Genomic DNA, 27546 nt, shown 5'->3' on the forward strand with positions numbered 1-27546 from the left:
CATGTTGTTGAATCAAAGACAATTAGTAAATGCATAGAATTAAAATTACACAATTACTTGAAATTCAAGACAAGGCTGAATCTTGAACTCTGCTCTTCTTTTAGCTGAATAAATAGTTAGGTGGATGTACACAAAAGCTGCTGGTGACTTTCAATCAGTCGCGTCCTTAGTATTAATAAAACAGACCAATAGATAAGGAGTGGGCACAGTTCGTCAAGCTGCCCTCCCATCAATACACCCCCCTCCCCCATCCCCTCATAGCCAAAAGGTGAGAGACACATCCGTCAAGCCGCTCATCTCGGCGAAGCAGATTTGATTTGTCAGGCAGTGTAACCTTGAGGCGTCTTACAGTGGCTCACATGTATCTTTGGTCCCTCACACGATGCGATAACTGATGGGTTTGCATACGGATTTAACACACAGGCACAGCATCATTCACTCAAGTGATCCTTCAGTGGAGCTCAGACCAACTCACTGTGAAGTTATTACCTGGGGGGCATGTTGTGGAATATGTTACAGACGTGCGTTCACGTGCAAATACAGAAGCATCTCCAGAGCGTGCCTTCATTTGAAAAGGGAATTTAAAGCATGGAAGTTAAAAAAGAATGATGTCAGACTTGTTGCATTCGACACCATTTTATTGAGCAAAAATGTGTGTCTGCAAAATAAAATACTCCTATGCACATTCATTTACAATAACTTCCATTTATTCCAGCAGTGGCTCTGCATACTGTACAGGATGATTCATTCGTGACGTTGCCCCGCCCACCTTCACCTCTGGTGCAGCAACAAGGTAGACAGCCTCTCTCCGTGTGACCTTATTATGGGTTCAGAGGTCCTCTGACTCAGGGATGAGCACAGGCTCAAGGGAAACAGCACAGAGGGGGATAGGATCGCCGGTCGACACCCAGCCCAGGGCAGATCTGTTGAAGGAGGGTCGATCTACCGCCGCGTCTCCCTGGAGCTCGGGGTAGTTAGGGAGGGGTTCCACCAGGAGGGACTTGACGGGTGCAGGTCTGGATGCTTTGCCGAAACCGCCGAACGGGGTCGCCACCCTTGAGGTGACGGAGTGACAGTGTTTTAACAGTAGTCGTCATGTGCTGATGAGAGGGACTGCAGTGACATTTGAAGTGATGCAACTAATTACAGCCGAGCAGAGACTTTGACCAGAGGACATATTCTAAGAGATGGCTGCTTTGAGTGGGGAGCACACTTTGGTACATTGTGAGTTAGATGAAGGACAGTACCCATTGTGTTCACTCAGCAGTTGTGTTGTATGATAAATAACATCAATGTCAGTTTTGAACAAAAGAAATAAACTTTAGATATGTTGTGTGTAACATCGGTGTTACTGAGTCAGTTTTAAGTTAGTAGTCTCCTCTACTTGTCAAACATTTACCATCATCACATAACTTCACAGCGGCTCCAGAAAGTCACACAAGGCATGTTTTCATGTGTATGCTTCTTCAAATGTGACCTTTTTGTCGATCATTTTATTGTATTAATGACTTGCTCTCCACCTGTTAGGTCGTTTACCTGTTAAAACTTTTGTACCCTGGCAGGTCCGGTCTGGGCTCCGGCTCCGGCATTTGGGTGGTGAGGATGTCAGCCAAGGCCGGGTCACTGATGATGGCCTGCTCCCAGGGCGAGTGGTAGGACTTCGGTACAGCTGTGCTGTTGAACTTCTCCGGAGGGATGTCTTTCAAAGGACCTCCGTACCCTGGGTGGGTTTGCAAGATAGTGATTGATAATAAGGCTTTCCTAATGCCAAATAAACAGCAGGTATTAGTGTTTTCATCTTCAAATCCCCATTTAATTGTTTTCAATGTACGCCATTCTGGAGTCAAATTTGGGCATTTCCCCCGACATTATTAGTAATAAAGTGAAATTCAACACTATTACTGAGCAACAAAGAAACAGGATGTCCAAAAAGGGCTGATCCTTCCCTTTGATGTCCTATTGTATGAAACGATTACAGAATGGTCGGCTGGTCATGAGTACATTTGAGTAGGAGTGCATGCAGTCTGCTGATGTCTCGGCATCAGATTTCTTGGTACTGAAGTTGAAAAATGGACCTCTTGCTACCATTTGAGTTTGTTTTTTTTTGCTTTAAATTACTGAGTGATATAGGGAAATATAAGCAACCTTTTTTACAACACTGATATATACACACACACACACACACACACACACACACACATACACACACATATACTGTTGTATCAATTCACATGTGTGTAACAAATACCTTCCACTGGTTTTGTTCTAGCCCTTAATTCCTTGTTAAAGCAAAACAAATCAAGGGGCAGCCTCCTTGTAATTCTGTGTGTGTGTGTGTGTGTGTGTGTGTGTGTGTGTGTGTGTGTGTGTGTGTGTGTGTGTGTGTGTGTGCGTGTGTGTGCATGCCTACATGTATGCCTCCCTGCGTAGTCTCTGTGTGTTGATGGGAGAGGCCCATCCAAAGCACTATCCTTCAAACCCAGTGCTTCACTCAGGGGGGCTTGCTAGCTCCGGCATTACATAACACAGGGCGTCATGTCACGTCCAAACCTCTCACAATGAACAATACCCCCTTCCTGACTTTATGTCTTGCCCTGAGGAGGAAGCAAGAGAGACCAAACAGACCCGTGGGGAGGTTTACAGATTTGGGGGGAATCTATTGAAAAACATTGTGTGGAAGATTTCTTTTCTCGTGGGTTGAACATTTGGCTGAGTTCCCATTTGTGGGAGAGCAGAGCACCCAGATGAAAGTGGGATCCCGAAGAAGGCTTTTTCTTCTTTTAGGAAAGCGGCACAAAACAATACAAATGCACACAAGTGACCCTTTATCAACATCTATGGTATCATGCATCCTGTTGTAAATTGTCATAATAGTAATAATTTTGTTTCTATATTATATTTTCTATATTATAAATGTATCTATATATATTATATTTCTTCAGCATATTATCTGCCAACTGCTGTATTATTCAAGCTTAATTTTGTGTTCACTGTATAACATTATCACCTGGTTAAGACATGTTGCTGTATAGGAGTATACATGCATCTCTGGGTAAATCAGTGCTATTTTAAGAGTTCTTATTATTTGATACATAATGCATTCTGGCATGATTTCTACGAAGGCTGGAGTGACTTCATTGAGACACTGAAGGTTGGTGTCTGGTCCAGAGCTCTAGAAATAACACCCTACCCCTGTGCAGACGCACTCGTAACTAAATCAGTATCGGGTTTGTGTCCACTGGGCAGAATTAAGTCACAAGGGAGGAAGCGAGTGTCAACCTGATGGTATCTGTGGCACGAGATGCAAACAGGAAACACTTCCCGTGGGTAAAACTCAACATATTTGAAAAAGATGTTCAAAGCTGATTGTATTAAGGAGGAGTACAAGAAAAGAAAAAAAAAGAGGTGGTGGAAATTGAGATAATTGTGGGACTGTGGAGGAGTAGATATGAAACTGGAGTGGGATTAAGATAGAAAAATAGGAGACAGGCCAAGAGAAAGGGGGAATAAAAATGTGTAATCCTATTCGGCTTGCAGATTCCAGGCAAATAGAAAATGTTTTCCGACATGATCAAAGCCTGCCTGACTACAAACAATGAAAAACCGTTGGATCCTTATCAAAAAAATAAAGAAACAACTGAAGAGGAAGTGCAGTATGGCAAGAATATACTAGGCAGGTTAATGAAGCCAAAACCTTGCAAGATATGAGCTCAAATAAGTGACAGGAGTGCGCTTTGTCAGTGATGATGTAATGAATGGAAAGTGCGGTAAGGTCACTGAGGTCCTCTGGTTATGTCGATCCCACCTTCCCTACAGTACATCCATGCTGCAATGATATTGGGTCCTTTTTGGTTTTATTAGCACCTACCCGGGGCGATGCGGTCTGGATTTGGCACCATGCGTGTATCTGGTGTGTCAGCTGGCACAGCAGGAGATTGGTCAACATCCACGTTGTTCTCGCCGCTGTGGTGGTCCGTGGCACTCCCATTCTCAGTGTGAGAAACTATCATGTTCTAAAAGAAAGATCCAATAACAGTTAGTTAAGATATCTGAGAGATCTCATGGCACTCTGGGTTATTTTTTGACAGATGGCAAAGATAATTTGAAACATCATCTTTCTGACATGTTTAATCTTTATTGAAATTGAAAAATGCTCATAATTGCCTGCACAGAAAATCTGTGGTACAGTAGCTTTGCTAATTCTTAGTGAAACCAAATTCCCCACTTGTCAGCTTTCATGTAAACTCAACGCAGTTAACAAGCCTCAATTGGACATGTTTTCCATCACCAACAAGAGGCACATAAACTGTGCCTGTGTGTCCACTTTTCCTCACAAAGAAACATTGCTTTGCTTTGTGGGCTGGAACAAAATGTACTGTAGCCCAAGCATCCAGCTTTCATCTCGCTCAAAGATATTTATGATGATTTACTCCAGGACTTCCTCAGGAAATGTTGACAACTTGAAACAAAATCCCTCTGTTGCCCCAAGCAATAAACAAGCCGGAGATATGCGAGTACTTCTCACTTCAAAGATGAGGCAAAAAGCTTCCCTGGAGCATTGTCATTATTTTATCTATAGACTTCATGAGGGCAATAAGTACACAAGTCACCACACAAGTAAATGAAAGAGGATATAACTAGTGTTGCTAATTCATTAGATGCAACAAAGAGAAACTTAGTTAGTCTATCTTGATTACATTTTTCCGAGAGCTTTGGTACATCATTTGCTTTATGTGTGACCAGGCTACGCTAAGACTAGCACTGCTGGGAAAAGAAAATGCTGACTTGGCACACTGCCCATCCATACACAAAAGGGCATTAATAAAGCTACTTAAGACTGACTGAAAGACTTTCGTAACTACTATTCTGTGCCACTCCGAGTCTGCGGCACGATCCAAGTAAACACTTCAAGTGCTTAATCTTTCCCACATATACTTTGTCAGGATGTAAGGTATTGTGTGAGTGTTTTTTGAGCGATGGAGGGAAAAGATTTGGGGAAAATGGATGAATGAAACTCGCAGTGTGGCGGTGTGAAAATAGCATCTTCATCAATGTGTGTTTTACTCGGGTTATAATAATCCATATTAATCAACTGTGAACTTACGAGTTTAAAACATTTATGGAAATACAATTATTTGCATCCTTGCTGAGAATTGACACAGCCATGCTAGCCGTTTCCCCCTGCTTCCAGTCTTTATGCTAAGCTAATTAAGCTCAAGCTCGACAGTTAACGCACACACTTGTGTGTGGCATTGATCTTCTCCCATAACTCTTGGCAAGAAAGGGGTTCTGTGCATTTCCCAAAAAGGTGTAACTACTCCTGGAACAAACAATGTAGACAGCTGTGACTTAATACAATGAACTTATTTTTTTCCTGTCCGTGTGTGTTTTTCAGGGTATTCATTCACATCGTTTCTACTTACATTGAGCTGTTTGTTGTTCTCATTATGGACGCTCTCGAAAGTGTATTTTTCTGAGCGTCTCTGGCGCATTTTGAAGAGGCGAGAGCCCCGGTTTGAGGCAAGAGACAGCTCCTCCAGCATGATGTCCTTAGGCACGTTCATTTTCTTCCCAAGATCCATCTCTATGTCTGGACATAGGGAGACATACAAAAGACAATTTACAAGTATACAATATACTCGTAAATTGATCTGATTTCAGACCAGACACATTTATTTTCCAATTTCCCTTACTCACCACCTATTCATTATTCACTATTCACCATTTCCATATTCCCACAAAAAAGAAAAAAAAATGCTGCAACAAAAGCCCTCTACATGGACTGCTGACTTGGCACTCCTGCCAATATGATGAATGAGCAATTATCTTCTCTCATAATCCACTCGTGTCTAGAGCTTGTTTTGTGGTTGGCACCACGTGCTCGCTACTGCATGCTGATCATGGAGATGTCACAGGCCTATATCCAAGTGTGAGGCGCATCATTTGCCAGAATATCTTTCAGCTGTCAGTAGCCCTCAGACCCAGCCACAGAGTTGTCATCGTCCCTGAAATAGCGCGTTCAAAGGACAACGACAAAGGGGATTAGTTACCTTGGCCCATAAAAGTATTTACCATTTACCTATTTATAGTCCGGGTCATAAAAGGGAGGGTTGGCAACTGCTGCACTGGCAAATGGTGGGCTCATACCTTCTATAAAGTGAATGTGGGCAGTGTCCAGTGTGTCTGGCAGGGTGAGCTGGATGTTTACAGTAAAGTTAATATGACTGAGAATTAAATGTGTACTGTAAGTTGTGGTGTCCCTGTCCATCCATGTCTATGTTGACATGCGTGACGCAAAGGGAATGTAAGGGGGTGGAAGGATCATAATGTGAGAAGAAGGAGAGAAGGTGCGAAGGAAAGAGAAGCAAAGAGAGGATGCAACAAGAGAAAGAGAGAGAAACTGAGAGGTCAGGGGGATTGGAAAACAAGGAAGTGAAGAGGAAATGATACCGCTATACCTTCCTGGGCTTGAACCTCCCTGCAGATGGCTGCCGCCTGCATTTTCCTCTCCCCGGTTGTCATGGTGGAGAACTGTGACATGGCTACCCCTGGGGAGTCGGGGGTGAGGCAAAAAGTCACAGGAGACAAAGCCCATCAGTGCAACCTGTTCAAACGTACAATGAGACAAAAGCAAGACAACACGGCTGCATGTCGGCCATCGATTGGCCAACATCGAGCATCCAGACCACGCACAAAGACCCACCGAAGCAGATAGAATTTATTGGGGCAGTGAAAAGGGCAAAGTTAGCACATCCCTTTAAATAACCTTGGGCTGTTAAACGCCAACATGCTCTTCAGACATGGCAACCAGCTGTGTCATGGGTCTGGGAATCAATATGTTTGAAATGACCTAAGTGGGCTGAAAGGACACAGATAGACAACATGTTTCTGTGTCAGCAAACAAATAGGATGAAATAGCCCCACGGAGGTTTGCACCAAGGCGTCAGTGAACACAACACAAAGGTTTCATTCCGATCCAAAATTCCTGTCCTTTAGTTTCTTGGTGGAACAACGGAGCATTTCATGGCCGAAGTCTATTCACCAAGCAGGTCACTCATCGTTGGTTTTGGTTCAGCAGATATAAGTTTACTTTTATTTTCAATAAAAACAACTTCAGAATACTATACTAGTTGTGTTCACCGTAAAAAAGAAAAAAGATCCAGGCATACTTGCTGCTGTTAAATCTGATTATTCCCCATATAAAAATGCCAAACAATATTGATCATTTATCAAAAACACACTTCTAGAAATACATCTTGGAGAAACAGTAACACGAGGCAAGCAGTTTGAATGACAGGAACATGAAGAGGGAAGCACTGAAGGTGGATGTGAGAATCATGCTTGAGTCAAAGTGGAAGTGTCACGTTAGAACTCAACAACACACCTTCGGAGAGGCCCGAGTGATGGCTTACCTGTCCGGAAGGACCCCTTTGGGCGGAGTCTTAAGTTGTGTCTCCTCAGGGTAGGAAGTGAGAAAGGTAAGAGGAGAGAGGGTCGGACTGGGTAGTGCAACCCGTGTGGGTGCTCGTGCTCCCCGGCACTGGGACTGGGGAGTGACTGAATGAGTGGGTGGGTGTCACTTTGACTGTTGTCATTGGTATTTAGTTCACAAGCAGAGGGGTGACTAAATTTAGAGCAATGCCACTACTGCTCGCTTTGCCCTCCATCTAGCTATCTATCTTCCTGCCAGTAGCAGGAGGATCAATATCACTGATTTCAAACCAGGAGTACCCCAGGGGGTATGTCTGCACTTGATTAAGAGTCTGAGAAATTCCCCCCTCCAAAAAGATTTGAGGTCAAAGTTGATGCAGTCGCTGTAGTTTTACATTATTGTGGAAACAGATGATGAAGGATTCAAACATACAATCCAGTTTAGAATATATTCAAATAGACACCTTTTGTAAAAATGATGCGTAGAGTCAATGAAAGGGTGACTTGAGTTCATCTGCTGCGGGGGTTAAAACAAGGTTGTGAACCACTGGTCTATATTATTCCTGCTTTGCCCGCTGTGGTTCACCTCTTCTCTAGTCACCATGACTGCATGAGAATGTGCTTCATCTGTAGCAAAATAAAGGTCAATACAATGTAAGCACTGGACTAAACTGCCTGTACAAAGAGCAATAATCTGTTGCAATCTCGCAACGTTGCACATATAAATGAATTACAAAGCACCTGAGGGTGGAAAACATTCCTGGAAACCACTGACAAAGCTTTAACATGAAAAAAACAGTTGTTTCAGCCGCAGTTATCTTCATCAGCGCTCCAGGATTGTTGCGCGCAGCTAACCATAATTATATGCAGTGACATATACATGACCCCCTCAGGGCCTACTGGCCAATCAGATACTATTTGTTTTAAATGCCATCATGTGATATAGGAGCAAGGCCGAATAGGGCGCACTCACTTTGTAATCCAGTTTAATTGACCTTGCTAAATTTAATTTACTTCCAATATAATTCTTAACTTGATAACAGTGACAAATAAAGGAAGGCAGGTTGAGTTTGCAGCACGCCGCGGGGGATTAAATGTTGGATGTTAAAAGCAGCGAGTTCCTGCAATGCCTTGCATGAAGAAAACTAGGAACCCCATACACAAAATTAAATATTTCATAGCTATGTGCATTGCACTTTACCCTTTTAATTTGACATTTGAATTGGTTGGGAAATCATTTCTGTTTGTCGTCTCCCTCTGTGTCTTTATCTCACATTCTCTAATGCTTCAGCTACAGTAGGTACCCACTGATATTATGTAACTGGTGGTCACCATGGGAACAAGTCCCCACCCACCCCTCCCTAACCCCCTCCGCTGGATACGGAGCAAGTGACTATTCAAGACAACACATCATACCCAAAGCTTCATGGGATGGTACAGCAAGCAACAAATGGCCCGGAGTCAAGTATTTCACGCTTGGAACCGAGAGAGCAAAGAGCACAAACACACAGTGCAATTTGTGAAATAGTGCTCTTTGGTTGTCTTTATTTAGTAAAAAGGCTTGAGGTGAATCCATATCTGAAGTAGTTTGGAGCAGAAATTGATTGCCGGTATTGCATTATGACCATAATAATTGTTGTCTGAATAGAAGCAAACCAGTGGGACCATCACAGATACGCTATATGTCACAACACAATGCCGTGTGAGGAATCATATTCATGTTCATGAGATTGCTTTGTGAGAATCACATTAGGGCGTTAAGTACTCTCTGTGGAAACACTAACCCAGCTTTCTATAGCAAAAGCCCAAGCTAAAAAGCAAGTCACAAACCCATTACATACCACAAGCAATTCTCCCAGTCCCAGTAAACCTACCATCAACAAGAATAATATTTAGTTGCAGTCATAATTAGGTCTAATCAACATCCCTCAATTCAATTCCACCCCCGGCTGTGACTGGAATGTGCCAATTCATTTCAGGTGCCCAAAAGAAAAAAAAGTCAGCTTATCATCTTCCATAACTAGTGGTGAAATGCTAATGCACTAATTAAAATGCACCTGGTAAATAAGTATATCAATCTAACTTATTAGAGCTTACACAACATGCTGAGTTATAGGACTAACCTTTTATGCCTCACGTCTAATGCAATAATTGGACTGAAATTATTTGCTGACGTGGAAACACTAATGAAAATCAAACAAAACAAGCAACAAAAAAAAGAGAGTGCACAATCACTGCATGCTAAATACATAAATCCACGGCAGAAAATTAAACCAAGAGAACGGCAAGCTCACTGTTTCTTTCTTCCTTTTAGCATCCTCACAAATCTCTTTTCTCAAGACTGTAATAAATCTATGTCCTATATTATTATTAAGCTGGACAGTCAATAGTTTTCTCCAGATATCCTGTTACTTTACAATCACTGAATTCTCTGCACTTTTTTTGCACTCAACATGTCTATTCGCACTCATTTTAAACAACATACTTGTTGCCTCTTCGTACAGGCCCACTTCAGTGTACTTAGCAAACTACAAAGTTGTTGAATGTTTTAGAATTGTTTTTTAAGTCTCCATATGTTCTGAGAGAAATCATCGCTTTTCACATTTAATTATGGCATGCATTAGATCTAAAACTATGTTATACTCGATATTAAACAGCAAAAAGCAGAAAGAATAAAAAGAAACAATAGTATCATATGAGAACCAAAATAATTCTAGCAATCTTTCGAGGTCACTCTCCTCACAATAGTATTGTTTGTTATAATAGATATGAAAATGGAATCAGTGAAACTTGGGAGTTTGTTCATTGAACGGTCACAAAGGTTTAGTTTTATTCTATCGCCTCCAACTCCAAGTATTGCTGGTGTACACAGACTTGTAACTTTGTTTTCCCAAGGGCCTCTTAAACTCTGAGGAGGACACAGGGGGCGCCATGTTTGCCTGTGTCACTGACCTCTGAGGCTGCCACTGTCTGGGCAGAGAGCTGTAACCACCATGACGGGCAGGGGCTGAGACAGGGCTCCTTGTTAGGGACCCAAATGATGGCAGCGGAGCGCGACTCTCACTGCAGCTTTGGCTCTGTCTCCAAGTCTGGCCGCCTGTTTTCTGCTGGGCGTCGTAAGACACCCTGGCCTTCCACTCTGCTGGCGGCTCAGGCAACATTTTGCGCTGGGCTGCCAAGCGGACATTTGTGACGAGGCTTTGCTGGAGGTTCTGGAAAGCAAAAGCTTCATCCACCAGGCCAAGGGGATGGCGGGAGGCGGCCTCCCAGGGCATCAAGGGTTTGCGGCCTGTCTGCAGCCAGGACGCCTGTCTTGCTGGGGGAGTTGTGGAGGCCCGAGCCGGAGGCTTGGGAGAAGAAGAAGCCGAAACTGTGTTCTGGCCCGTGGATGGTACTCTGGCTGATGGGGAAAGGGAGTAGCTCCTGCCAAGTAACTGTAAAGAAAGATCCAGACATGTTTATTTTAGTAAGGATTCACGCAGCTTGGAAAACATAGGAGTAGCTCTTTGACAACACATGTCTTTTAGATGCTGTAATACATTTTATTCTCTGTTTTATTCTTAGTATACATTTGTAAAACAATGTAAAGATCTGAAATAGCCAGCAAAATGAATGAACTGTTACAAACTCTAGTAAACTTATTGTGGATTTAATAGTCCAGTAAGCCTCCTCAACCCAGCGCTTTAGCATTTGTCCAAACAGAGTGGAATGCCCTCTTGTTTCTTAGAACTGGATTATGCATGTGCTTTCCAGAATAAGACACATTCATCTTGTTTCCCTTGGAATCTGCTCTGCTGTACAGCAACACCAGAGAGTATGAAAATGAGATTTGGACATTTTGATTTTGAGATGGTGGAACTCACTAAACTAATAAACTATTACTAAAATATCCATTAAGATGTCTAGACAGCCAAGTGGAATGACAAAGCACCTCTGTACCATTCACCGTATCTGACGATACATTCTTTTGGATATGGCAGACATGCAGAAAAGGCAGTGCTGCCATCATCTGGTGGAAGATGTGTAAGATCAGCGGATAAAAAGAGATGGCAAAAAAATGAAAGAAAAGAGCAGACGAGAGTGCTGTCATAAAGAAAGAGAATTGTAGCTGAATGAGTAAAGGGGGAATAAATGCTTCTGCCAGTCTTACCCTGGATTAGAGCTGAAACAAGAAGGAACGAGCAGATTAGGAGATGATCTACGGATATGTTTTATTCTACTGAGGGAAATGGACAAAAATAACCATACAGTATGTCTTCAATTGTCTATTTCTATCATTATGCAGATTTTAACATATCTCAGAAAGGACAGGTTTCATTTGGGGTAGATTAGATTGAGTAGAAGGTGTGTAGAAAATATATATTGTGCATTTATTTGAATAAAAATTAGATAATAAACATTAGATACCAACGTTTAGTAGTGTCAACATACATTTAACGTGTAACTAAACCATTATTGTGTGGTCTCTGAACCTAGATTATTATTTAGTTTTTTTGTCTCCATTGTATTTAAATTGTATTGCATGAATAGATTTATGTCTGACACAAACATTTAGATGTAAATATATCTTTAGGGCACATTGTAAACAAGTCCAACTGAGATAAAGGCCAGACAGGCTGGGGGGAAAGTAGGAATCAAATTCCTCCAGATATAGCAGCAAAAATCTGGCAACCAAGGACAGATATTAAAACTTCCACTTAACAAATAACTGCCCTTTCTAAAAATGCATGACTCAACTGAGCAGTAGGCCACACACTAGTCCTCCAGATTTGTCCAATGAGGTCGCCTGTCTTCTTTGAAGTCACCAGTCTAATAATATCCTTCGTGAATGCATCATCAGTTATTCATTCTGCAGGAATTTTCAAGCATTCACTTCAACTGTAAGAGATTTTAATAACGAGGTGTGTTTATAGTTGTTATTGATATTGAAAACTGATTTTTAACCACTACCACTACCTTTGCAAAAAGATAGTAGGTATTATATAGGTATAGGAGTTAATTTAACACAAGTGTACTTGAGCATAAACGGATTTATAGCTTGTTCTTTTTTCTGATACGGAATAACGCAGTATTTATGGAAGAAATGGGGAAGTGGGGAAATTTAGCAAGATGAAAAGAAAAGAGAATAGAAATGAACCCAAAGACCATGCTAAAAGGACAAAAGAAAGGAAAGTCAACCAAGGATAAAATACATTTTAATGGCAGTGCAGTAAATCATACAGAAAGAGCACTATGAAGAGAAACACACAAAGGAAAAGGAAAAAGAAAAGAACATAGAGAACAAAAGCAGCCCTGTACCAGCAATATATTAGTGAACATTACTGGGCTGGATATTCTTTCAATAATTCTTCTTTTGTATATTTTGTTGTTTTTATATAATACAATAGCTTTAGAAGATGTATGGAAGAGTGAAACCATATGAAGAAGAGTACCCAATACAATATATTTCTCTGTTGTGAGGACAAATACAATCATGGTCTGAGTAGCTTTTACTGGCTTAAGTTGAAATATAAGCCTACTACCCCTGGACCTCAGCACTCCCTCTCATAAGGCCGTTTAAATATAGTACCTAACATGACGCAACAGCTGGTAAATGGCTTAAAATAAAACTACACCTACTTAAGTAGACACTGGGGAGAGCCACGAAAGGATACATTGTTTACTCATTTGACGTTTGAAGTTTAAGTAAGTCAATGCTAGTTGTCACTTTTTGTAAGGAGTAGTGCTGTATTCTCCAGCCTTTACTTGAAACTCAGAGTTGTTTCATAATCTGTACTCTGATATCACTGACATTGGGAAAATGTAGCCTTCAGGTTGGTATCATTACAACCCACAGGCCGACCCTTCTCCATCACTTCTTCATTTTTATCCAACTTTATCCAACTGTATTTAAGTTGTCTGTTTATTTGTTTGTTTATCAAATAGGATTGGAAACAGTAAGCATGTTCTTCTTTTCAAAAATATCATTCCTGTTGTCACTGTCCGATGCCATTCACTTCTGATTTCTTTTTTCTCTCACACCCTTCTTTCAATTCTTACAGAGCATCTTGCCCCCCTACATTCTTACATTGCCACCACTTTAGGTTTTTTTCTACATCACAGTACATTCACTTTTATTAAGTAACCATTTGCATCATTTCCTATAAAGATGTTGAAATGTACATGCTTTATAAATATGTAAAGTTAATTTGGCTCCTTGATATCAGCTAAGATATGCTTACATCCCACTCTTACTCTTATGTTCTTATTTGTTTGTTTTTACATTCGTATTAACTCTTACAACTGTGAACACCATCAAGCTCTGTGACAAAAAACCAAGAGCAGGTGGATGCTTACAAAAGCAAGTGTATATGCTCAAAATAGTCCACTTGGCAGTGGACTGGAAGATCACCAACCCTTTGAATCATATCAAAGCATTTATTTATCAACTACGTTGGGCTTCCACACCTGAGCTGAGCTCTTTTTAGCTGTGAACTTGGGTTTAGGAGCAGCTACAGTGTTGCCACTTGCTACAGATTCAGGCCTTGCAGCTACAGGAAAACTAGGAGCAACGTAGCCACTGGGAGGCTGTGGCTGGTAAGGTACTGAGGGAGGTGTCAGGTAGGGAGGGCTATTGGCTGCTTGGTAAAGGGCCTGCGGTGCCTGTTGGTAGGGAGGATTTGAAGACTGAGGAGCTTGGGGATGATAAGCAGGTGGGACAGGTTGCTGATACGTTTGTTGATTATATGCTTGCTGGTATGGCCCGCCAGCGGGGTGCTGATAAGAATTGGAGGGAGGATAAACATTAGCTGGGTTTTGTTGGTATTGGCCATCCTGCATATTGGGCTGCATTGGCATCCCATAGGCTTGCTGGGGGTATGGAGCATTAAATGATTCAGCTGGCTGGGCAAGGGCTATTTGCTCATATCTAATTGGTTGGTTTTCAACAGGTGGATTAGGAGGTGAACAGTCTGCCTTAGGTGCAGGGGGATTTGCAGCCTCTACTGCTGGGCCATAGGTAAAGAGTGAGGAATTGAGTTGATAGGGTTGGTGCTTCATAACATCTAACACATTTAGGGGTTTAGGGGCAGGCTTTTGTTTCTCTTTGCCTTTTTTCTTGGCTTTGGTTGAAGGGCTACCTGGAGGGGGCTGCTTTATTGCCGCTGGGGGGTAAGAAGGAGACTGAATAGGATTATATCCCCGTGAAGGAGGAGCACGTACGTTGGGTGTATATTTCCACTCATTCGGTAAGGAAGCAACTGGCGATGTCGACCGGCTAGTCTTGTTTGCTTGTACAGTCTCAGAGTCCACAACAAATTTCTCCATACGAGACTGCCTCTTGGCAAACATATCAGCTCCTTTCCCTCTGACGACTAGCATCTCAAAAGCTGGACCATGGGATGATGGGTTCAAGACAGTGGCCATTGGATTGATGGGTGATGAAGCTCGTTGACCAATGGTTAAAGAGTGCATTCGCTGTGGTGGAAGTGGAGGGGTCAGATTGTGTGGGGCATTTTGTGGTGGATGCCAAGGTTTTGGAGACGGAGTGTTCACCATTGACGAGGAAACATTCACTGCCGTTTGCTGCGACTGTGGTGCCCAAGCATTTATAGGTGCCTGAGGTTGTGTCTGAGGTGGAGGCCATGTATTTATTGGTGGCTGTGGTGGAGTCTTTGAAGTGGATTGTTGCCAGTTTGGCTGTGGTGTGGGCTGGGGTGGAACTGGTTGAACCCAAGGTTGTTGAGGTTGTGCCTGATTTTGCTCTGGTGTCCAAGAAGTCATGGGGTGCTGACCATGTTCTGAAGGGTGCTGGGCCCATGATGGAGGGGACTGAGCCTGAGCAGGTACTGAAGACCTTGGATTCAAATTGGCTTGAGGCTGAGCTGGGGGTTGTGCTTGGGCTGATTGGATCCAAGGTGGCTGCACTTGGGCTTGAGTTTGCGATGGAGGCCATGCACTAATTAAAGGTTGCTGTTGCTGTTGAAGTTGAGGTTGAGCTGAGACCCATGGTGGTTGGGGCTGACCTGGCCATGCTTGTTGTGGTGCCTGATGCTGTGGTTGCTGAACCCATGGTGGCTGTGCCTGGGGTTCTGGTTGAACCTGTTGAGCCCAAGGAGGTTGTGCTTGGGATTTTTGCTGGGGGTGTTGCACCCATGTTGGCTGATGCTGAACGTCTGTTTGTGATGGCTGTGCCCATGGGGCCTGGGGCTGCTGCTGCACTAGTTCTTGAGGTTGACCCCAAGTTGGTTGCATTTGCTGCTGATTTGGCTGTTCATGTGAGTGTGCCCAGTGTGGCTGAACCTGTGGAGACTGTGGTTGCTCTTGAGGCTGGGTCCAGCATGGCTGAGCTTGGGTCTGGGCTGGTGCTTGTCTTTGAGGCTGAGTCCAGGATGATGGCTGCATTTGAGGGGTCCAAGTATTTGTGGGAGGTTGAGGCTGTGCTTGGGTCTGAGAAGGTTGTTGTGTCATCCAAGGCGGCTGTGGTGGGGACTGACTATGAGGCGCTTCCTGGGACTGCACTTGAGCTGGATGCCAAGGACTAGTAGATGGCTGATGTTGTGCTTGGATTTGTGCTGGAGCCCAGCTAGGAACAGGAACAGGCTCAGGCTGCAGAGTAGAATTGATATGAGTATTTTCCTCCAGAGCTATCACTTGCAGAGGCTGTTGTTGAGATTCAGGCTCCGGGGGATTCCATGTGTGCTGTTCCTCTGTGGGGTTGCTGGCAGGAGTCTTCTGGGGGGCAAGAGGGGGAGAGGGCTCAGGGGCAGGTGCTGGGGTTGGGGTTGGCTCTAGTTCTGGAGCAGGGGTAGTCTCTGTGGTGGGGGCTACAGCAGGTGTAGATACACTATTTTCAGCCTGTTGAGGCATGTCCTGGTTGGTCACTTCTAACTGTGGGGACCAAGGAGGAGAGTTGGGGTTGATCGCAGGCTTTGGAGCTACTGGTGGAGGTGTCTTGTGTTTAATTTGTTGAGACTGCAAGAAATTACAAGCCTCAGCCCCAAGACTAAGGTAGTCTTCCTCAGGTCCTGACTCAAATCCCAACTTCTTATCCTTTCTGTTGAGGAGGTTTAGCAGTGCTGGGTTAGGCGATACTTTTGGGGCTTCCTTAAATGTGAACATAGGCTTGCCAGCATTTCTTCTCCTTGAGTCAGACAAAAGACCAGTCCGGCTTGCAGGAGTAGAAATGCGCTCATCACGGGAAGCTATCTGCTCTCCTTGGCCTACAACATCTTGATTGGTCCCACTCAATGTGGGAGAATAAAGGGTAGCTGGCGTGTTTTCCACTGAGAATGGCTTTGCAGTACGATTGTTGAAAGTACTCTGTATTTCACTGGTTTGATGTTGGACCATGCCATTGATGTTTGTAGAATAGTGCTGCATTTCCTGTTTCTCTCTATGATATTCTTGCTGCTGCTGCTGCTGATACATTTGCTGTTGATACTGCTGTTGTTCATACTGTTGCTGCTGATACTGTTGTTGTTGTTGTTGTTGTTGTTGTTGTTGGTAGTTCTGTTGTTGCTCATAGTACTGCTGTTCCTGATATTGCTGGTACTGTTGTTGGTTTTGGCTTTGTTGGTGTATATTTACATCCATGTAAGCATGGCCCTCTGTTGTTGATTGCATGTAGGAGTGCTCTTCTGTCTTTTTTTCAACCACTGTCACTCCTTCCACGGGAATCCCCTGACGCCTAAGTTCCTCATGTTCAGCTGAAATCTCATCCATCCTTTGACGCCGTTGGGCGAACATTACAGCACCCTTGCCCTTGGTATCAGGCAAACATTCCATCTCTGCTTGGTTGTTCAGGTTCCTTTCGATCTCAAGGAGACCCTTGTCCCAATTGATAGTTAGCACACCTTTGCTATTATGGGCATTAGTGACGAAATGCTTTTCTATTTCAGAACCATTTGGAGCCACAAAGGTAAATTCAACAGCTTGGGTTTCTTGTTTCTCGTCTTCGTTTTCCTCGTCGTCTTCGTCGCTGTACTCTTGTTCGTCTTCTCCTGTGCCGTAGCTCACCAGTGTGTATTTCTTGGCCCTCTGACGATGTTTCTTGAACATCAACACACCCTTGTTGTTGGGGTTGGGCGGAGCAGCCGTAAGAAGGAGAGCAATGCGTTTACATTTGGACTTGTTCTCTTTCACCTGCTTCTCAGACAGACTCTCGCTGCGCCTGAGCCCTGTGTAGAGAAGAGAGTTCATTGTTTAGAATAAAGGGTCCAACATTGGGAATCCAAATAAGTGCTTCGGCTGACATTATAAGTATACATAAAAAACAGTGGATCAACACAAATTATTTGATCTGCTTGCTTTTCTATGTTTCATTTAGAAATGTGATTTGTTGTAGCTTTTTGATAACAAGGACGACTTCAAGGCTGTCCTTACACACTGTATCTGCAATTGAAGTTGACTAAATTACTTGAAATTATGACTATTAAAATATGTTTGGGACAATAAGCCCATCCTGAATGTCAGTCATAAAATTAAAATTAAATGTAATTATGTAAGCCCTATTTTGGTTCATCACTCATCTGCAGAGTAAAAATAGAGCTTGCACAGATAACAGGTTGACAGATGACAAATTAAGTTTCAAAACAAGTTTATCAAGGCACCAGCAATTAACTTCAGCATATAACATTACATTGATATCAACCTTCTGTAAATATAACAAATTAATCCACATTACGTTTAGAAAACACATCCAATGTTCACATTAAAAGCAGAAATAACTATTGAGTAATAAACGATTAATACTTCATCCACTGTGGTTATACTGATCCGAAAACACAACAAATGTGCCATAATCTGAGCTATTGGCTGATTCCATCACATTATTAGTCTACACATATTTATCCATCTATTTTCCTAATTTTCTCATTCAGTTAAATATAAAACATCAACCCATGAAGCAATGATGAAATCCTGTGACATAGCTAATATCCTCATTTGTCCACAGACAATAAGCCACATTAAATCAGCCGAGAAAGATCAGAAGAAAACCAGCATGCAATAAATTCACGAGGACCAGAGCGTCTTTAGCAGTCCGTATCTGTAAGTTCACAAGCTGTCCACTTAAAACCGTCTGTTCTTCTTAAATCTGACACACTTACCAACAGTTAGGCCAATGCAGCAACAGACAACAAAGTCACTCTCAAACCATCCAACAGTGCAATGCTGAAATAAAATAATATGTAAAGGTTTCCTTTTTCATATTCCTGCAAGACTAACCTGAAGGTGGAGGAGCCAGCGGGAGTGAGCAACGGACTCACTTTTTTAGCTCAGTTAAAGCACCCAGTTTGAAAGGATCAGGTAACAGGGGAGCACATGCTGGTGTCTGTCAAAGGGCCACTTCTGCAGGCATCATCAGCGTGCTAGTGTTATATTTATGTCTTCTACACAGCTCAGAGGAGCGCCTCACTATCATCATCAAGCCTGTCCAAATGGATAGTTCAAAGGTTTTATAAAGTGTAGTAGCTTACATGGGATCAATTCAACTTTTTTCTTTCGTAAATTGTTGCTTTTCTTCCTCGACTGAGCCTCGGTACTATCCCTTTGATTCTGTTGTAGTTCAGGTTAGACCCGGAAGTATGTGCTTCCATTAGAAGGAATGAGCACCCTCCTCCCACTGCAGTGAGAGACACACACTATTTTGAGGAGCACACACACACCGGATATCAGGCTTTGGAATGCACAAATGTGGTTGACAAATGCAATTTCCTGTTGACCTTAGCATGCAGATCCCCCTTAAAGAATAGGTCATTATTTCTCACACTCAAACAAAGAAGGCCCGCCAGGATAATTCTCCCCGGTGCAAATGAAAATAGTACATAGTTACTTACTGGCGTGTTTTGCCCGATGCTTGTTGGGTTTGTCTTGATCCCCCTCAGAGTCAGAATTGTGCTCTTCCGCTGGTGTCGCCTCTTCTGATGGAATTTCAAATGAGACAGTGAAAGACCCAGGAACTCCCTCGCAGTGAACTCCTCCTTCCTCTCCTTCACTTTGGGATCCAACACTTCCACTGACCATGGGGCCACCCACACTCAGGAGGCCCCTCCCTGCCCCTGATGCTGCTGCCTGCTGCAAAAGGACCTCCACCTGCCTCAGCATCGAAGGAGAGCTGAACACCACTCCATGCTGGCCGAGTGGCTCTCTGACGGAACACGGTACATAGTGTGACACGGTGGCGGTGTGGGTCATGTCAACAGCCTCTTTGTTTGAGATTTCTCCGTCTATCCCATGAGCACTCCCAAGAGAGCTGCAGCCCAAGTCGTCCAAGGTTTGCTCAGACAGGGACACCTGGAGCTCAACCATGTTCCCAGGGGAGAAGCACTGCCGTCCTTCATCATCATTTTCCTGAAAGTCATGCTCCCGGTCTCTCCCATCACCAGATGATGCAACATGTAGCTGGGTGTGAAGCAGCTGGGGTTCCTTGTGAAACTCTGTGTCGCTGCCCAACTCCCCATTATAAGCCTCATCCTGGGACTCGGATATGTAGAGTCCCGTTGGGTTTTGGGACCTGTGCTTTGGGGTAAAGATGTGGAGGGTGGTGCTCTTTAAAGCCTCACAGGAGGAGACCCTCCCACCACAGTATGTCTCTTCTGATTCAGATTCTCCCTGGGGGATGGTGCAGTATCTTTCAGAGGAAAGAGGAGAACAGGAATGAGTGAGTGGAGCAGCTTTTTTTAGTTCAGTAACAATTGTTGATCAAAATGTCACCTCTTATATTAAACATTATTCAAACAAGGCTTTGGGCTTTAGAACACGTGCATTTTAAGATAAGTGCCTTTCAGATAATTACAAAGTCTCTATACTGCCTTTATCAAATATTTATTTTCTATTTTTACTTCCATAAAAAGGTGTGAAATCCACATATTTACAATACCATTTGAATAAGAAATACATCATTACTGAGGATGGTTGAGGAAGTAAAGCTCGTCTCCCACCGCTGAAGTTGTCAATGTAATCAAGTAGATTTAATCTCCATGCAGCAAGTTAAATGAAAGGGTCAGATCACTGAAGAGGAAAGTAATCACGTTTCAACATCGCTGTGTCTAATTTCCACTTTCAAGGGCAGCAAGGAATAGCATAACAGAATGTCATTGCCTCTGACTGCGATAATTACATTTAAGTTGATTAGACCTCAGTGAGTACTCATTTTCTGTGACATATCATAATACACTTTGATAGCTACAAGTTGAGGTCATTCAGATTCGATGGTCATGTCGTCTGAGAAGTGATCCTGCACTGTACTGATGGTCCTGCTACAGACACGTTAACTGTATGTCCTTCTGCAGTTTAATTGTGGGCACATCAGGGCAATAATTGAGGACATGTCAGCCTGAAAAACTTGCTGGCAATACCCACTGAGTAATGGCTGAGCCGCTGCATGTCAATCACACACTCAAATGTGGAGCACCTTGGCCAAGCCAGTGTGAAGGTCAGCATGACTGACACACATTCACACACCAATTCACACAAAGACATGAATGCACATAATACACAGACACGTCTTTGGTTCACTGAGTAATGCAAAAGGGCACAGGTCATAAAACAACATGCTATCTAAATGGTAATACAGTGGCGCAATAATAATTTTTGCATTGTGCTGTTGCGAATGCCAAGAACCTACAGTACTGCATGGCTCGTAGATGTACAGAGTGCCACTTCCCTGTCGTTAATCCCACATGTGGACCGACCTTTTGACAAGAAGCTGCAGACAGTCGATGGATGTGTCGATGAGTGCAACGGCTCGTAAAAAGGTGAGTTCAGCACATGGCTCTCCGTTGAGTGACACCACCTCATCACCTTCTCGCACTCCAGCAAGGAAGGCACGACCCCCGTCTTCTATCTGTGGGAGACAAATTATTTGTAAAAGGGATATATATTTTTTTTAAACAGACATACTGTATCACATACTGTTCAGTGTCCATCATCACAGGTGAAAATCATCTTCGCTAACAGCGTCAGAGCGTCTACTTCAGGTGACAGTAACCACCGGCTCAAAAAGTTAATGTCATGCAACAGAATTTGCAGAATTCACACAACAATGTACAACTAATGCCACTGATATTGGAGACGTAGGCTGGGCACAAACAAAAGGGGTACGAGACCTGCTGCCAAGTGGGGATGCCCCAGGTGAGAGAATTACCCTCTCATCCTCACACACAGCCCGGCAATGACAATAAATCATCTTTGAAATGTTGTCAGTAGCTACTACGGTCAAGCAAGCGTCAAAAATATTTTTTTTTATCCTGGAAAGTGAGAGGACAACAGTGTTTAAGCAGTATTTTAAAGTGGAGTATAAGTATATTTATAATATTAAGAAATAATATTGTACTTAACATTTTCGTACATAAATAAGTAACGAAGGAAGTTTTGCACAAATTAATGAAGAACATTTGTAAAAGTAATATTTGATCAACAAGTCGTCGCGAGGCAAGCAATAATTTGCACAATTCACACTACAATGTGCAATCACAGATATCCAACACATAGGTGAGCATTTGGAGTACTTTAACCATGCGTGTGCATAACATTGCTGTAGGCCAGCTATACACAGACACAATTAAAGGGCACCTCTTTATACAGTTAAACTAATGACTGATAGATTCATTCCCTTGTAATTGGTTCCAGAGGCTTATAAAAAGGTTCATTAAAAAGAAAATTTTATAAGGAGAAATATCCCATTAATGTCGCACAAAAAGCTATTTATACAGCTAGGTGAATACATTAATTGTTCAGTACCATGCAATTAGATGATATGCTTTTCGGGAAATATGTTAGGATACTTTGCAAATATGACAAACAGCTTTAGATCTGCAATGGTTTCCTGTTTTTTTTTTTAGATTGATAACCAAGTTTGAAAATGTAGCGATAGTAGTATCTGTTGTTTTGGGTTTTTTCAACACTGTTTGATTCTTGTTGCATACAATCCTTATCTGCTCTTCTCCATGTTTCTTGTCTGTCAACTGTCAAATGAAGGCAAAATATCATACAAATAACCAAATAATATTGGAAGAGAAAATACTCCACGACATAATTAATTCACCATTATGAAATCATGTATCATAAGCTTTGTCTTGGCTAATTCCCCTAAATAACTACATTGCAAATGTACACAATGTATGTTAACCTTTGACACTGAGCATGAGTAAACGGACATACTATTCTGTGTATTGATCGTGCAAATATCCCTTTGCTACCACAAATTGAAATATTTCACAATACTCTTCTTGTACAGTTACAGTTTCTTGTCTCACAGTTGCTTTTAACCAACTTTCTGTTGTTGCTGTTGTAACTTTCTAATGCTTTGCTGGTTTTTCATATGTTACAGTCATAAAAGTGAGGCAAAACATAAAACATACACAACACCAAACGTGAGACACTTGCAGTAAAACAGTCCTGTCACTAGATGGCAGTGCACGCAAACATCTTTTACACATCTGTGAAAATAGCTTAAGTTTGGCGAAAGACTGCACTTCCTGCTTTGTTATTTCTTTTATACAACAATTTAAGCACATAAATCTGAGGCAATTAAATAAGGCCTACTTTGCAATACATACAAAGGTTTTTATGAGTAGATTTATAGAGCTGGTAACTGTCAGATAAAACCCCTCTGACTCCATGCCTGGGGTTTTAAGAGTTAACAGTGTGCAAGCAGGCCCTATAAGGCATCCTGTATGCCTGTCTATTGGGACACCTCATTACAGGCAGGATGGCTTGTCTGCAAGGCCGTGCACAGCAGCCACGCGTGCTCCAAAAAAGGAGGGGAAACATTTGTCGTTGTCTCTCCTCGCATCACAAAGATAAACAGTCAGTCACGCAATGTTCACAGGAGGCAAATACCTCCGAGCGCCTCATTCTTGTTTGTCATAATGCTGCGTGTGAATAGCAAACACTGTGCATTGTCGTGGTGCTGCGGGAAAGGATAGCAAACAACTGTCAGAGGAGGAGAACATAAATGGTGTTGGCCAGATTTTTTTCAAATAAAGTGCTTCCCAAAAATACCATTGCCCTGATCAGCATAATTTACTACTGACATCATGTGGGGCCACAGTTAGACTACATTATGTGCCCTTGTTATCCCGGGTTGCCCATTTTCAAATGATCTATTTAATTGGCTTCAACCCAACAGAAAATCACAGGAAATACAGGACTGCATAATGTGTCCACATAGCTCCCGGCGGTTCCTGCACTTCATAGCTTTAAGCAATTATGTTTTTTACATTTGAGGAAAATATTTTCCAGCAGGTAGCAATAATTACATTTCGTGCTTTTGTTCTTTAATGTTTTGTTCTTTTGTCTTCGAGGAGGAACATGTCGAGGGCTCGAGAGTTTAGTTCTTTTGCATTAGTTTATTACATTAATTTGTCGAGGAACATGTACAAAAGCATTATTCTCATAAGTGATATGCATTCACAGATACATTGTGGCAGATATAGTTACTAGCTAATTTCCACTTCCACTGTCAACAATTTTCAACTTATTGCATAGAATTTGTATTGCATTATGCTTAATTATATAATAGTAGAGTGTTTATGCAAGAGTTGTACTTCTGTCACTGTTCAGAGAAAGCTTTTTATTGTTTACTTTGTTCCACTTTCTTTACGGCTTTTGAAAATAGATAAAACACACAACCCCTCTTGGGTGGACTGAAAAATGCTCCGTCACAAAGTTAAATTACAAAGCGAGTGGTGAGTCACATCCAAGTCCAGCTTTGGTTGGCACCGGCGAAGAGCATTCAGAGCCAGAAACACTGCAACTCACAACTAATAACATCAAAACATTTCGAAGTTGGTCTTAATTTGTTTAGACGATGTGAAATAGAGAAAGGGGAAAAACATGCACGGTCATCATTTGAGAGCAATGCTTTTGCAGAAAAACACAATGCCAAAACTACAGCAATGGAAGGAGCTGTGTCGCACTTTGTTTACTCTGGGATGGATGAAGCAATGGCATTTAGCTGATTACTTGGCAGCTTAATAAGGTTCCTATGGTGCTCTATTAGGACTGACATATCATCAACAAGAGCCCTCTTTGCTCTATAAAGGGCAAGTTAACCAAGCAAGAGGAAGAGGACATTTATTACTTAATAGATGTATACATCTTATAAAATGCAAGAGGGATAACATTTGGATTTCTTTACATTAGTATAGTCTGGTAAGTTTCAGACTTGCATTAAGATTACATTTGCTTTGTCATTCAGTGCTCTGAAACTGACCTGATGCATGTTGACATTCCACATACCAAGATGGCATACCTTAGTAATTAGGAGACCAGAATGTCTCCTGTTCAGGTCGGTCAAGCAATTCATTGTTTGGGTATATCTGTTGAGTATCAATACGTATGACACGTAGGGCCTTTTCACTTTTTCTAATACATCCAAAAGGAGAACTACACTCGTACCAGTCAATCATGACGACTTTTTCCTCAGGTGTGATAGTGTATTTGTGGCTCCCATCTATCACACAATCTTGTATTGTGCGGTTTCTGTAGCTTTAAAAAATAAAATGACCTCATCCCACTTTGTACTCCAAAGAAGAAGAAAAATACGGCCTCCCTTATATGGACAGAACCTTTACGGAGTGGATGCCCCGTGCCCTTGCACTGTGCTGCCTGTCAGTACACTGAACAATCACTTTCTCTCAGGAAACAAAACACAGTATCCACTACATTCAACAGAAGCTTTAAAAAACATACACATTTTATCCGACACAGGAGACCCTCTGGCTTAAGAGTATTTGTCATGATCTTGGTATGTTTGCTTTTTGGACTTTTAACTAACAGACTTGGCTCTCTGTCCTTCTTCCCTCAAGAGGAGTTTGGAGGTTTAGAGTTATGCCTTCCAGATGAGGAGGCCTTAACAACCCAGATCACTACACCAAGGCATTAGCATCCTATAGCTACTTCACTTTAATAGGCCGGCACTTAAATGCAGTTTACACACAAGACTGGAGGCTAGATTACTCTAAACACCTCATATGTGTCTCAAATTAGTAAAGTTCAAGAGAGAATTACCACTGAAACATTAGACGTAAGGGGAAAAGGACCGAGCCATTTTGTCTGATTTGAGTGCTAAAAGTCACTGTTGCTGCTAATGTTGTGTGTACAGGACTTTGGGAATTATGTGCAGGTATGAAAACGAACAATCTTGGAAGGTTGCTGTGAATCGACCTGGATTAGTTTTTTTGAAAATAATGACTTGATGTTGAAGTTGCCTGCTTTTGTCTTTACGTTCGTGAGCTATAATTTGAAGCTTCAGTCGACGTGTACCCACTTGCTCAATTAAAGAGACTATTTAATAATAACTATATTCATACAATCAAAAATCTAAAATAACAAGCCGCAAATGTAAAGTCAGAACGGTTGGCCTGGATAGTTTGAAACGTGTTCAGTGTCCGTCTTTGATCTATTGATGACTTCAGAGTGCTTTCTGCTGGTGGAGCTTTCATGTCGCAGGAATGCAGCTGAAGAAAAACATTTACGTGTTCACCACATGGACGACAAGTTGATATGGATCTGTACAGCTTGAGCACTTGAGAACATGCACGGCTATACCATATAGAGTCTCAGCAGCTCTTCTAAGTAAACACACCGTTACCTCTCTCAGTGCACATTAACGTCACCAGAAAAATACATAAAGGTGATCTTGAATCAGCTGTCTATATGTCGGCATTAATTAAACATTTCTATCTGACATCTTCGTTATTCTCACATTTCTATTTGAGCAAGGTGCCATAAACTTCTGAACATTACCTTATCTATTTGGAGTTTACTTTATGATGCATATGCTTACACAAATGCAATACAGTGTGCATAGAATACATATAATATTAAGATACTGTAGTCCAGAGGTTAAGCTGTTCTTTATGAAATGAATGAATACCGTACAAAATTAAATATAAATCAACAATGTGTGCCAAAAAGACGACTATCAAAATCATGATGTGTGAATCATGTCACCACATGATGACTAGTCAGAACAATACTACTGTATTTTATTCATTGATATCATTTGTTGCACATTGTAAGACATAACACTTGTGGCAGATGGGAAAAAGTATAAAGAATTGATATGCAAATAATAGCCTAATGCGATGAACAATTGTCCATCTGTGTCATGTCTGTCAACATGCATCATGAGAAAAGTAGCTACATCACAGGGCAGATAAGTATTTTACCTATGAGGTTTATTACCATATACTATCAGGCTAAACAAACACTATATAGCCAAAGCAGTGAGAGCATAGCCTACAATGTGCCTCTTCTATTTGAATGATATTCTAAAGTGATCAGCTTAGTTTTTGCTGACTTTTCTTATTTGTGTGTATTGGTATTCCAGTATAACGTCCACATTTCACTCTTCAGGTTGACTGCTCGTCCGAGTAACGCTTCGCTTTCTTGCTGAAGTCTTTATGAGTGATAACAGACCACACTGCCCTCAGCTTCACACTCTCTCTTGGCCTTGACCATATAAGGGTGCCGAGGAATCTTGCACCAAAACACAGCCAAAGCACTCAAAAAAGCAGCGGCACACACTGCTCCGAATAAATCCACTCCCACCAGCTATTTGTTCAACCGCATTACTCAACTAAACTTGATCAAAACTGATGCCATATATATGGTACTTGTGAACCAAAACTGGAGAATGTATAGGATTTAACCTATGACATTTCCCCAAGTTTATTTGTAGAGCCCAGAATGATCAGATATAACAAAAATATGGCATAGCCCTTTTGTTATATCAAATGAAAACTCAGTGTTAATGAATGTGCACAGAGAGAAAGATGAAATAGATACCTGGGAGACTAAGAAAGGTCTGTAGGTGTCCCCCTCTCCCTCCCGCAGGGAGAACCCCCAGGGTGCACCACCGCGTAGCGTAACGCAGATGTAATCCCCGGTGCCCATGCTGCGAACAGCTCCTCAGCTAAACCTCCACAGCGCGATCATCGAGCTGTCAGCCGAACCAGCAGCACTTTGCAAAAACCACCTCCACCACATCGCTCTATAATCCCCATCATCTGAGTTTTCCCTGAGTCCAGCCCGCTTCAAGAAACGTCACGGAGCAAGGACACGCCTGCAGGCGTTGCATGCAACTGGTGGTTTGTCATATAAAGCTTGTCTGAGTTGCGTGTAGTG

At 42.2% G+C, this 27546-nt stretch overlaps 2 protein-coding genes across 2 annotated transcripts; both read right to left on the reverse strand.

Moving 5' to 3' along the window:
* Nucleotides 1-829: 829 nt before the first annotated feature.
* Nucleotides 830-6540, reverse strand: LOC117747875 (myozenin-2-like). Its single transcript, XM_034557375.1, has 5 exons — nt 6459-6540; nt 5424-5590; nt 3869-4013; nt 1537-1720; nt 830-1055 (listed from the first exon to the last, which is right to left on the reverse strand). The coding sequence occupies exons 1-5, from the start codon at nt 6538-6540 to the stop codon at nt 830-832; spliced, it is 804 nt and encodes a 267-aa protein (XP_034413266.1).
* A 7308-nt stretch (nt 6541-13848) lies between these two features.
* LOC117747401 (synaptopodin-2) lies at nt 13849-27315 on the reverse strand. The gene is made up of 4 exons (XM_034556569.1): nt 27208-27315; nt 21105-21256; nt 19248-20041; nt 13849-17588 (listed from the first exon to the last, which is right to left on the reverse strand). Exons 1-4 carry the CDS (start codon nt 27313-27315, stop codon nt 13849-13851), a joined length of 4794 nt encoding a protein of 1597 aa, XP_034412460.1.
* Between the last annotated feature and the right edge of the window lie 231 nt (nt 27316-27546).

The sequence above is a fragment of the Cyclopterus lumpus genome, chromosome 18 (assembly GCF_009769545.1).
Source record: "Cyclopterus lumpus isolate fCycLum1 chromosome 18, fCycLum1.pri, whole genome shotgun sequence".
Lineage (NCBI taxonomy): Eukaryota > Metazoa > Chordata > Actinopteri > Perciformes > Cyclopteridae > Cyclopterus > Cyclopterus lumpus.

What these genes read in the sequence shown, in the direction of transcription:
- LOC117747401 (XM_034556569.1), bottom strand. Translation starts at nt 27,315, where the DNA reads ATGGGCACCGGGGATTACATCTGCGTTACGCTACGCGGTGGTGCACCC. An exon ending in GACCTTTCTTAGTCTCCCAG is followed by an intron (nt 21,257 to 27,207) that starts GTATCTATTTCA and finishes TGTCTCCCACAG; the next exon opens with ATAGAAGACGGGGGTCGTGC. An exon ending in CTGCAGCTTCTTGTCAAAAG is followed by an intron (nt 20,042 to 21,104) that starts GTCGGTCCACAT and finishes TTCCTCTGAAAG; the next exon opens with ATACTGCACCATCCCCCAGG.
- LOC117747875 (XM_034557375.1), bottom strand. Translation starts at nt 6,540, where the DNA reads ATGTCACAGTTCTCCACCATGACAACCGGGGAGAGGAAAATGCAGGCG. An exon ending in TCCAGACCGCATCGCCCCGG is followed by an intron (nt 1,721 to 3,868) that starts GTAGGTGCTAAT and finishes AAACCCACCCAG; the next exon opens with GGTACGGAGGTCCTTTGAAA. An exon ending in GGGTACAAAAGTTTTAACAG is followed by an intron (nt 1,056 to 1,536) that starts GTAAACGACCTA and finishes CGTCACCTCAAG; the next exon opens with GGTGGCGACCCCGTTCGGCG.